The following is a 12,954-nucleotide window of genomic DNA, read 5'->3' on the forward strand; positions in this document are numbered from 1 at the left end:
TCTGGATTCTAAAAATAAAAAATCTTTGCTAAACCCAAGATCCCAAAGATTTACACCTTTGTTTTTTTTCTAAACATTTTACAGTTTTAGTTTTTTCAAGTAGGACCTAAGTAGTCTGGGTTTTTATTTTAGTTTAATTTTGAATATAGTTTAAAGTTCACTTTTTGGATATGGATAAATAGTGTTCCAGAACTCTTCATTGAACTTTGTCCATTGAATTTCTTTCGGCAAAATCAATGTTAGTCAACTGATTTTTGTTGAAAATCAGTTGACTAACATAACACAGTAAAAAAAAAAATACTGATTGGAAACTTAAAAAAAAATAAGAAAAGAAAAAAGAAAATCAGTTGACTATATATGTGTCGGTCTATATCTGGGTTATGTATTCTGTTCCATTGATGACTGTCCTTTTGACAATACCTACATTACATTGATTAATATACTTTTAAGTAAATCTGGAAATCAGTCTTTTTGCACTGGCAAGGATCTCCAGTGTGATAAGAATAGGAATGAAGAGAGTGAACATTTTTGCCTTGTTGCCAATCTTAGGGAGAATGCTTTCGTTCTTTTCTTGTTACGTATTATGTTAGCTGTGGATTTTTCACAGATGTTCTTTATCAGGTTGAGGCGGTCCCCTTCTTATTTTTTGAGAGTTTTTATCATAAATGATTTTGAACTTGGTCAGATGTCTTTTCTTCACCTATTATTACTATGTGGTTTTTCTCCTTTAGTGTGTTGATACAGTCAGTTGCATTGGTTGATTTACGAATGTTGGACCAGTCTTTTGTTTCTAGAGTAAACCATATAGTTGATCATGATGTGTTATCCTTATTACATATTGTTGGATTTGGTTTGTTAATATTTTGTTAGGAATTTTTGCAATTATGTTAATGAAGGAAGTTGGTTTGTGCTTTTCTTATAATGCCTTTTTCTGGTTTCAGTATCAGCATAATGCTGGCCTTATACAATGAGTTTAGAAGTATTCCTTTCCCTTATGTTTTTTGGAAGAGTTTGTGTAAAGTGGTAGTATTTTTTTCTTGAAGTTTTTGGTAGAATTGACAAACCATCTAGGTTTGAGTTTTCCTTGTGTGAAGGTTTTTAACTACAAATTCAACTTCCTTAATAGATATAGGGATATTAAGATTATTTATATCTTCTTGAATAAGCTTTGGAATTTGTGTCTTTTAATGAATTTATTCCATTTTATCTAATTGACAAAATTTATTGGCATAAGTTTATAAGTTTAGAGACGTTTGCTTTTTAATGTCTGTAAGACCTGTATTGATGGCCTGTTCTTTAATCCCATTAATAATAATTCGCATCTTCTCTCATTTTTTCTTTATTGGTCTATCTGGAAGTTTATCAATTTTATTGATGTTTTTAAAAAAGTAGTTTTGGTTTCATTATTTTTTCTTTAACTTTCTTTTCTATTTCATTGCTGATGTGTTTCATCAGTTCAATACTGATTTTGCTCTCATTTTTATTACTTTCTTCCTTTTACTTTTAGTATAATTTGCTCTTTTTTCAAGGTAGTAGATTAGATCACTGAATTGGGACCTTTCTTCTTTCTTAACATAAGCATATAATGCTGCAGAATTCCCTTAAAATATTGTTTTAATGCCATCCAGCAAATTTTTGGACATTGTATTCTCATTTATTTAAAAATATTTTCTGATGTTTTTGTTTTGAAGGAGGCTTCCTTTCTTACCCTTGTTTTTTTTTAAGAAGCATGTCATTAAGATTGCAAATACAAAGGGATTGTCCACCTATCTTTCTGTTATTGATATCTAATTTAGTTTCTTTCTGGTCACAGGATACTCTGTATAATTTCAGTTTTTCTAAATTGGTCAAGAATTGCCTTAAGTCCCAGAGTGTATTCTGTCTTTGAAAAGAATGTATATTATGCTATTATTGGAGTAGAGTCTTTTATAAATATCAGGTCAGTTTGATTGATGTTGTTAATCAGCTCTTCTATATCTTTAGTGGTTTTTGTTTACTGGTTCTGCATTACTGAGAAGAAGTTTTGAATTTTCCAAATAATTGTGAAGATATTCTTACACCTCCATTGGTTTCTGCTTCGTGTGTTTCGAAGCACTGATATTTGGTGCACTCATGTTTAGGATTGTAATAGCTTCCTGATGAATTAACTCCTTAATTATGTAATGTCTGTCCTTATCCCAAGTGATATTCCTTGTTCTGGTATTAATTAATATGGCATATCTTTTTCTGTCTTTTTACTTTGAACCTATGTTGTATATCTATTTAAAATAACTTCTCATATATAGTATATTGGTAAGTCTTTTATATCCACTCCATCAATCCTAAATTTTTATTGAGATATTTTCAATGTTTACATTTGATGTAATTTTTGCTGTGGCCACCTTTAAATCTACCATTTTGCCAGATGTTTTCTATTCGTGCTACCTGTTCTTTGTGGCAGTTGTTGTTTCTGGCTCCACCCCTACCCCCCACTTTTTTGCCCAATTTTTTTTTTTTTTTTACTTTTAATTGCTTTTTTAAAAAAATTCCAATGTACTTAACATATGGTGTTATATAGTTTAAGGTGTACCTCTCATTGTTTTTTAATTGAATTTTTAATTCTGTTTTATCTTTACTACTGGCTTATTAATTATGCTTCTTTAAAAAATTTTTAGTTGTTGCCATAAGGCTTATAATATTTGTCTTTATCACATTCCCCTTTCAAATAGTAGCATACTACACATTGTGTATATACACATAGTATTAACTAAATGTTGGTGCTGGTGGTGACAGTTTGAAGAGAGCTAATGTTTCGCAAAGGGAAGTATATAATGAGTATTTAGGTTATTTGCCATATAAACCTTGCTGTCACTGGAGTATTATATTTGTCATTAAGAGCACTCACAAATAAGCTGCTATCTTATCTCCTTTTCAAAATGGACAAGTGAAGGAATTGCTAGCATTGTATGCTATTCCTCCTTTTTGTTATCTAAACCAGAGAAAGAATAAGACTGTCAAGAATTCTGTACTAATATAGTACCCACTAGACACATTTAATTCCAGTTAAATTAAAAATTCATTTCCTCAGCCGTGCTGGCCACACTTCAAGTGCTCAGTCACCATATGTATTGGACAGCACAGATACAAAATATTTCCATCAGCACAGAAAGTTCTGTTGTGTAGCACTGTTGAAGGAAGAATTTTTTAACAAGTTTTCCATGGCTTGCCTTGCTAAGTCCACTTTTCTTGGCTTCCTGAATGTCATTCTGTTGTTGTATCACCATTCCATTTACTATTAGTCCAAAGAGAGTATGAGTGGTTAATCTTGAAAAATGCCAATTAATGACCAATGAAAATCCTTAGCCAGGGTCCCCACAGATTTCCTAGGTACCAAAATTCTTTTTTTCTCTTGCTTGACCTCTTTGCTAGGTATGATACTTTCTAATTCTTTCCTCTTTTTGTTTATATGACACCAGCTCTGCCTTTTCTACTTATATCTCTCTGGTCACATTTTTTCAGCCTTTTATAGGTTCTTCTTTCATTGCCCATGCTTTAATGACAGCCTTCCATAGAGGTCCATCCTTAACCTTAATTTTTACTCCCTGGATACCAAATACCACATATATTTTGAAGGCCAAAAACCCTAAACCCACTTCAGATCTCTAACCTGAATTCCTAGCGAATATATCTGTGTGGCTGACCTACAAGGACCCCAGTCTCCATATGTCCCAAAGGGATTCATTCTCTTCCTTTCTTACAAACCTGTTCTACCTCATCCAGTGTGGGTCATTACTACCCACCATGTTTCTAAGCTAGAAACTTGGGAACTTCCCTCATTGTCCAAACCAGTTAATCAATTTCTGTTGCTTCTACCTCCTAATTACCTCTCAAATTGATTTTTTGTTTATTTGCAGGGCCCTGTTATCAAGTCCTCCACATTTCCAAGTATCTTTACAGCTCATTAATTTTTCTCCCTTGCATTTATCTTCTCCACTACTGAGTAGTTACCTTTTCTAAAGTGCAGAACTTAACACTTTATACCCCTTTTTAAAATATCCCCAAGTCTCCACATTATATTTGCTGAAATGCACATGTTAACATAATATAGGAGTCTCATCTGGGTATGCCTCTTTCTACCTCTCCTACCCCCATCTTTCAGTCCTCAGCTTATAATTTTAGAGTCTTTGTTCAATCATGTTCAGCCACGTAACTGCCTGGAATTCCTCAGAATCAACCATGTACTTCTTTGACCTCTGTGCCTTTTGAACTTCCTGTTCCCTTTAGAGGCTGATACCTCTCCCCATCCTGACCCCACACATCCTTTTCCTCCTTGCCTGGCTAATTCCTCCATGTCCTTCAGAATTCCATTCAGGCCTCTCCATATCTGGGAAAAATTCCCGGTTGTCTTCCCTCTGCAGACTAGTCTTTTTGCCCTTCTGACTTCCCTGTGTTCTCATAATATTCTGTGCTTTTCTCCACCATAGCGGTTATTTCTCTACTGTAATAGCACAGAAAATAGTCAGTAATAGTTGGTGGGATAATCTAACACATGTACACTCTGAAAATCTATTTGAATCCACAACTAATGAATCCTATTATAGTAACCTTCTATTGTGTTCTTATAGGTGAAGATGCTGGAAGCAGATCTGGTTTCAAAAATGCTACGAGCTGTCCTACAGTCTCATAAGAACGGAATAGCATTACCCCGGCTCCAAGGAGAGTACAGATCCTTGACTGGAGACTGGATCCCCTTTAAGCAGTTAGGTTACCCTACACTAGAAGCCTATCTGAGAAGTGTGCCAGCAGTTGTGAGGATAGAGACTAGTAGATCTGGAGAGGTAAGAAGGTAATTGTGCATGTCACAAGAGTCAAACCAATCTTGATTACCTACCTGGCACTTCTGATCTCCTAACTAGGCTAGAAGTAAAAGTGGAAAAGTACTAGCTAAGTGGTTTGAAGTTGGTAGTGTTAGAACAACATCCAAAGCACAGCCTAGACTTCTTAGGTCTTTTACTTGATCCCTCAAATTCTTTTCATTGTAAAAGTAGACCCTATTCATGTTAAATCAAACATTTTAAAGTTAAAGTTTACCCAGTCTTCAGCATTCAAGCAAAATAAGTCTACTGGAGACCTAACTTCCGGGTCTCACACTGCATGCATTACAAACTTGCTACAACTGTTTTAGCCCAGGTGGTAATGACCTCCTGGTTACCAAAGCTAATAAACACCTTTAAATTCTCATGGTTTGACCTCCTTCCTATCTGTTCCTATTATCTGGACCCTAGTTCAATCCCTAGCAGAGTATTCAGCACTTGGATTATTACAGGGCTAGTCCCACCATTCTCCTTGTCTTGAATCCCTTTGTTCTCTAGGCTGTTCTGTCCTTCACACCGTTACGCTCATATGATTTAGTTTTTTTAGTTTCTCCAGAAGAACATTTTATGTATAACATAACAATTTGGGGTAGTAATAATGAAATGTTTTATTGCACATACCCTGTGACCCAACAGTTTCACCTCTTTGTATCTGCCCAATCCACAGTGTGAAAGATATAGACAACCATTGTCCAAAAGACAAAAATCACCCACCTCCCCAAACAGCACATTCTTCTGGGTACACTTCTGCATATGTAGATAGATACAACAAATCTGGGCTATTTCTCCCCAAAACTTGTAATAGTTGTTCTGTTTGGTGGCATAGGGAAGGCGGTGGAGGAGGGAAAAGGTGACTAGGATTGAGAGAGTGATCAAAGGGAAGGCTCACCTGACCTGTAGTAATTTTTATAAGGAGGATGTATAAATTAGTTAACTATTACAGTAATAATAAAACTTGTTTCAACATCCCTGATTCTGCCAGACAGTGCTAAGCCCTCCCCTCTGTCTACTTGGCTCTTTGTAATATACCCAAGATAGCACTTGACACAATGTTTTTTATTTAGTCTCTTTGTGTCTTTTTCCTTTGTAAGTTTCTTGAGGATGAATGATTGTTTTTTTTTTCCACCTCTAATAGTTGGTGCTTAGTAAATATATGTTTGAATGTGTGAATGATTAAATGTCTGCATGAGTTAATAAGTTAATAATGCCTCATATGGCTACTATGCTATAATTCACTGAACCCTGCTCTCCTATTATGAACATTTTTAATGGTTCCAAGTTTTGATTATTAAAATAACCCCTATTGTGCATATTTGGGTATGTACATTTTTCTTCAGTCATTTCTTGTAATGTATTTTCAGTAATAGAAATACGGGGCCAAAGAATAGGAGTATATCTTGGCTTATATAAAGCCTCATTGCTTTCCTGTTCCTGCTCTCAACTTAGAATCAGAGGCTTTTTAACACTAGGTGGGGCTTTAGAGACCTACATACTTGGAAAAAAAAATAAATAAAAGTCTCCTGTATGTCACACCAGTTTTTTCAAAAGTTAAAAGCGGAGCTGCCGTGTTTTAAGCAGGTGCCACAGGGTCCAGGGCCTCTGCTTGGCCTGCCTTGCCCTCACCACCTCTCTGCCATTGTGAGGCCCTGGAGCTGCCATCGAGCAGCTTGAAAACCCGAGATCTAAGCCCACTCCCGCTTTACAGCTGAGAATACTAAGATGTGGGAGGGAAACTGATTTATCCCAAGTCACCTGGTTAATCCACTTCAGTGACAAGATTAGGGTTGGGTAGTCTTTGAGAGGTAATACCAGTAGCAGTTATGAGTCCATACTTTGCATTCAGAGAGATAGCCCAGCTGTGTGACAGGAAGTTTGCTTAACTTTCCTGAGCCTCCCTTACCCATATATAAATGGGAATAAAATATATCTCAAGGATTATATGAGATACTATGTGTGACACAGGTTTCTTCTGGTTCATTTGTTAATCCCATAGTACCTAGCACATTGTAGATGCTTAATGAGTAGCTATTTAAGGAATAAGTACAATTTTCAATTTGAGGAGGGATTATTCAATATGCTGGACTATTCTTGGTTTCTCTTGTAGAATATGTAATTTTGCTCTCACAGTATCAAGGAGAGAGACTTAAACATTTGCATATAGTCTGATTTGGGATATGTAAACTCACTAAGATCCACTTTCAAAAATGAGCCTCTAGGTACCAGTGAATCTGAGAAATATTTCTCCTTTCCCCTTGCCGCTCATGAACAGATTACCTGCTATGCCATGGCCTGCACAGAAACTGCGAGAATTGCTCAGCTTGTGGCCCGTCAGAGGAGTTCTAAAAGGAAAACTGGGCGGCAAGTTAACTGTCAGATGAGAGTAAAGAAAACCATGCCATTTTTTCTAGAAGGTACGTTCTTCTCATATGCTGAAATTTTAAGCCTGTCTATGAATACATTATCATCGGGAATTACGGAAGCATTGCTTGTATTCATGATAAACACCTATATTTGTTAACATTCACATGTCAAGGGGGAAATCGTAAAGCTGATATTTCCATTTGAAATTGACTTCCATCACCAGATGATGGGCATGACCTACTAAGTTACCACACAGTGTGAACTAACTCAAGAGTAGATTTTAATTAAGCTTTATTATGATAAAGTATTGCTTTATTCTTTTAAGTTACTTAGGGGAAAGCCTAATCTAGAATGCTGGATAAACCAAGAATCTAGGATTTGTGACTTATTTAGCAAATCATGTCTTTATACAAAAACCATGTCTTTATACTTTTATACTAAAATCCTCTATTTTCAGGAAAAAATCACGAGTTACATAATACACAAAGGTGTTGTAGGAAACTCAGCCAGTGTTTACTGGACACTTATCTCAAAGAGCTTATAATCATTCTAAAACTAAATTATCAAGATGTAGCTCAAAGATAATATACAAGAGTATATGCTTAAATGCCACAGTGAGCATTTTCAACGAGGGAGCAATTGTGGTGAGAATGGCAGTGGAGGACTTCATGGTGAAGGGGGACTTGACCCAGACCTTGGGCGATGGGAAGAATTTAAATAGATGAAGAAGAGACAGGGAGACTGAGTATGCTGCATTTGTAGCAGCGTAAAGTGGCTGTCATGGAAGGATTGATTGGTGAGTAGAGGGATGGTACTGACTAGTTTAGCAGATGAAGCCACATTTTAAAGACTCTCATCAGCTAAATGCCAATCTGTTCTTCCCCTACTGACAAACCCTGTAGTGACAACTTCCTTGTGTTCTTACACATTGTTCTAAGAATAGAGACCCAGAGAAAACATCTGGACAGGGGAGTGGGATAGTGAATTAGGTTCTGGGGAAGCTAATTGATTTTATTATATATGCCTAACTTCATAGGGAAACCAAAAGCAACCCTCAGACAACCAGGAATTTCTTCAGATTTTTCTATCAGCAAAAAACCTAATCCAACACTGTTAAGAGACAAAGGAAACTCTCTTGGAATTAAGTCTGATGCTGAAATGCCGCCTTACACATTACACACAACTATCGGAAGCGATGTATTCAAAGATGTTCCAGGGCAAAGGCATGTGACCATACCTACAAACAACAGGTATTTGGGGCTTTATCTGGCTAAAAGGAGAAGTTTGGAGAACATAGGATAATTAATGTTAAAAATGTGTGTTTAGGTCAAGAAGGAAGTACTTTCAGGTTTATCTAATGTAAGTTCACATGTAGGAGGGAAATGTATCATTACTACAAAGCCACTTTTCCTGCTATCTAAATTTCATTGTCTGAATATCTTCATTTTATATTTTCTCTGCATTTTTGATAATCTCTCCTTATAAAATTCATGTTGAAAGCTCTCACAGGAAAAAACAGCAAAGCTCTCACAAGTTATTCTAAGATGCTATTTCAGCATAACTTACAATTTTTTCTGAAAATATTTCTTATAATTCCTTTTCTAAATTTTTAATACAATCATATTGGTTTATACATTCCATTGTGCTCTAATAGTCATATTTATATATACAGTATATATATATATATATATAGTATAATTATACAGTAGCATCATACATCCATACATCAGAATATTGGACAGAATAAGGACAAACTTAAAGTCTTAGTTTGGGTGCTACCATTTATTAGCCAGGTGAATAAGTGAAATTACTTCATCTTTTGGGCTGTTGTTTCCTCATTCATTTAATGAAAATGTTAAATGATCTCAAAGTTCTAGGTGATCTCAAAGTTCCTTTCTGGCTCTAAGTCTTACGGCTTTGTAAGGCAATTCAGGTCAGCAAACCATGACCTATGGGCCAAATCTGTCCCATTGCCTGTTTTTTTGTAAATAAAGTTTTACTGAAACAAAGCCATATCCTTTTGTTTATATATTGTCTGTGGTTGCTTTTGCACAACCACAGAGCTGAGTAGTTGTACAGAGATAGTATAGCCTGCAAAATCTGAAATGTATACTAGTGGACCCTTTACAGAAAAAGTTTACCAACTCCTCACATAGATGAATCATTATCACATTCTTTCATTCTTTTTGTGTCTTTATAAAATAAATTTTGTTGTATCATATCCTTCTAAATCAGTGTTCAAAAATACCAGCACTGTCCCCCATATTAGAATATTTAGAAGGAATTTGTTATTTTTAATAAGTTAGGTAAATTTTTTCATAATAGTATATGTTTAATGCTAGTTATGGCTAGTTATTATAATTTTGATAAGGTCTGGGAAAACATCGTTAAAACTTGGATCTTGACCCAAAGCACTAGTTGGGTCTAATATGTGACTGAGGTACCATTGCTCCTCTAGTTGTGTGCCTAAATTTCAAGATCCATTTTGAATTGAATCTATAAAATGACATCAAAACTTAGACATTCTGGACTGTGGCACAGGGGAGCATTCTCTAGGTCTGGTGTCTCCTACCTGCCTCTTAGTGACAATGGGCAACCTAGATGAATGCCTTCCATTCCTCCACGTAGCGCCTGCAGTGATTGAACAGAGACTGTGCCAGCACTAAGCAGCCCAAAGAGCAGGCCCAAGATGGCGCTTTCTGACCTACAGCCTACTGTGTTCTCACCCTTCCACCTGGCAGCATTAGGCCCAGGGAAGTGCATTCTGCTCCTATGGGCAGCACCTGCAGAGATCAAGAAGGAGCCCCAACAGCAACAAATAAATGTACCATAAGGGCAATGAAAAACGACTTATCATTGGAACTACAGCCTATAAAAGTGGGCCAGGAGCTATGTGCTAAACCTAAGCAGGGTAACTACCTGCTAACATGTGACTTTCAAATAGAATTCAGTCTCCCAACATATGTCCCATTGTCCAGGAAAGAATAAAAAAATCATTTGTTATACTAAGAACCAGGATAATGACAACTTGAATGAGAAAAGACAACTGACAGATGCCAATGCCAAGATGAATCAGATGTTGAAATTATCTGACAAAAATTCAGCCATCAGAAAGGATGAATACCCACCATTTACATCAACATGGATGGAACTGGAGGGAATTATGCTAAGTGAAATAAGTCAAGCAAAGAAAGACAATTATACAGTTTCACTTATATGTGGAACATAAGAAATAGCATGGAGGACATTAGGAGAAGGAAGGGAGAACTGAAGGGGGGGAAATCAGAGGAGGAGATGAACCATGAGAGTCTGTGAACTCTGGGAAATATCTGAAGGTTTCAGAGGGGAGAGGGGTGGGGGAATGGGTTAGTCTGGTGATGGGTATTAAGGAAGGCACGTGTTGTAATGACCCCTGGGTGTTATATGCAAAAAATGAATCATGGAACACTACATCAAAAACTGTATGTACTTGGGGCACCTGGGTGGCTCAGTGGGTTAAAGCCTCTGCCTTCAGCTCAGGTCATGATCCCAGGACCTCCCAGGGTCCTGGGATCAAGCCTTCCATCGGGCTCTCTGCTCAGCAGGGAGCTTGCTTCCTCCTCTCTCTCTCTCTCTGTCTGCCTCTCTGCCTACTTGTGATCTCTGCCTGTCAAATAAATAAATAAAATCTTAAAAAAGAACCATATGTACTGATATACTGTATGATGACTAACATAACATGATAAAAACATATGTATATATATATATATATATATATATAATTATCTGTCAAAAATTTTAAAGTAGCTCTCCTAAAAACGCGTCAATGAACAATTGCAAATAATTTGAAAAAAGTGGAAAAATTGGAAATTCACCAAAGAAATAGAACATATAAAAAAGAACCAAAATAGGAAGCTATAGTACTAAAAAATGGAATACCAGAATACAGAATTCACTGGGTAAGCTCAATAACAGAATGAGTATGACAGAGGAGAGAATCAGTGAACTTGAAGATAGAGTGATAGAAATGACCCACTAAGAACAGCAGAGTAAATAGACTTCCTTCAAAAAAGTAAAACAAACTAATTAGGAAAAAAAAAAGAACCACTTAGCAAAGCCTGAGGGCCTTATGGAAATAAAACACCCAGAAGACCCTTAGGGACCTATGGGGAGAATAAGAAAAAGTCTAACATTTGTATTATCTCAGGAGAGACTCAGAAGAGGAGGAAAAAGTGGGGCTGAAAGAGTATTTGACAGCATAATGGCTCAAAACCTCTCAAATTTGGCTAAGGACGTAAACCTACAGATTGAAGAGTTCAGAGAGTCCTAAACAGGATGAATCCATAGAAACTCACATGAAGACACATCGTAATTAAACTTCTAAAGACTAAAGACAAAGAAAAAATCTTGAAAACCGCCAGAGAGAAATGACACATCATCTATAGGGGAATACCAGGTCTTTTTAAAGATTTATTTATTTATTTAAGAGAAATATTACATAGTTAAAACCATTATTAACTTAATATTTGAGGGCTCACTAAATCTTCTGTGAAGCTGATAAAAGATCTAAATGATCTTCCCAGAAAAATAAATGAAAATAATAAAAATTAAAAAAAAACATATACATACATCTTTGTATATTAATTCAAGAAGATTCTTGGGTCCTTTCTCAAAATCTCTGGTTAAGAATTCATGCCTGCCAGTTAACAAACTGGAAGGTTCTAGAAAGACAACATGATGGGTATTTTCTAATACTGCAGGTATCAAGCTAAGTTTATTATGTGTCACCAGTAAAACAGAGAGAGGAATTGGGAATAAGGATATATGATTGATTTGTGATTTCTCTGATTTATATGAGGGAAGGAAATATTAATCTTTAAAATAATATAATTCATGACCATTGTATTTTTATTAAGTGATAAGATTACTAAACTAGATATTTAATATATTTATCCATAAAACATAGATAAATACAGAGCTGAAGGTTGAGGTTCCCATTAGGCCCATTAGAAAGAGAGAACAAATTGCTCTGTGTATAAAAATCATGGACTTTGGATAGGAATAAATGGCTGTCTGGCATTAGCCAACAGACACCATGATCAAAAAGGCATCCTTCAAATATTAAGCTAAATGAATATAAATTTAGTGTTGGTTTCTGAGTCTTTGCATCTTTAAAGTAGTTGTGTGTTTAGTACATCCAAAATATTTGTAGGAAGCATGTTCTAAAAAACATTTATTGCTTTGTTCTGATTGTAAAAGTATTATATATATGGTATAGAAAATTTGCAAAGTATAAGGAAGTGAAAGAAATTTAAAAAATTGCCTCTAATCCAAACATAAATGTAACCACTTAAAAATATCTATCTTTTGGAGGCACTTGGATAATTCAGTTGATTAAGCATCTGACCTTTGATTTTGGCTCAGGTCATGATCTCAGGGTCCTGGGATGGAGCCCTGCGTAGGGATCTGCACTTAGTGTGGAGTCTGCTTGAGGATTCTCTCTTGCCTTTTCCCTTTGCCCCTCCCTCCACATACTCTCGCTCTCTCTCTCTCTCTCTCTCAAATAAGTAAATCTTTAAAGAATATATCTATCTATTTTAAGTGCACCTGGTTGGTTAAGCTTCTAATTCTTGGTTTTGGCTCAGGTTGTGATCTGGTAGTCATGAGATAGCATCAGGCTCTGTGCTCATTTAGAGTCAGGTTGAGATTCTCTCTCCCTCTCTGCTCCTCCCTCTGCTCACTCTCTGTCCCAAATGATACG

The 12,954-nt window shown here is 36.0% G+C and overlaps 1 protein-coding gene across 4 annotated transcripts in view; it reads left to right on the top strand.

Moving 5' to 3' along the window:
• The window catches only part of TDRD7 (tudor domain containing 7), a 74,340-nt gene that overhangs the window by 9,836 nt on the left and 51,550 nt on the right, over positions 1-12,954 (top strand). Inside the window, exons 2-4 of one of the 4 annotated variants that reach the window (XM_082694927.1) lie at positions 4,605-4,817; positions 7,123-7,264; positions 8,251-8,464. In XM_082694927.1, coding sequence (XP_082551053.1) covers positions 4,611-4,817; positions 7,123-7,264; positions 8,251-8,464 — 563 coding nt within the window. In that variant the 5' untranslated portion in view covers positions 4,605-4,610. Of the gene's footprint in view, positions 1-4,604; positions 4,826-7,122; positions 7,265-8,250; positions 8,465-12,954 lie in introns of all 4 variants that reach the window. The other 3 variants (XM_082694928.1, XM_082694930.1, XM_082694929.1) reach the window with 3 other exon arrangements.

The sequence above is a fragment of the Mustela nivalis genome (assembly GCF_964662115.1).
Source record: "Mustela nivalis genome assembly, chromosome: 13".
Taxonomy (NCBI): domain Eukaryota; kingdom Metazoa; phylum Chordata; class Mammalia; order Carnivora; family Mustelidae; genus Mustela; species Mustela nivalis.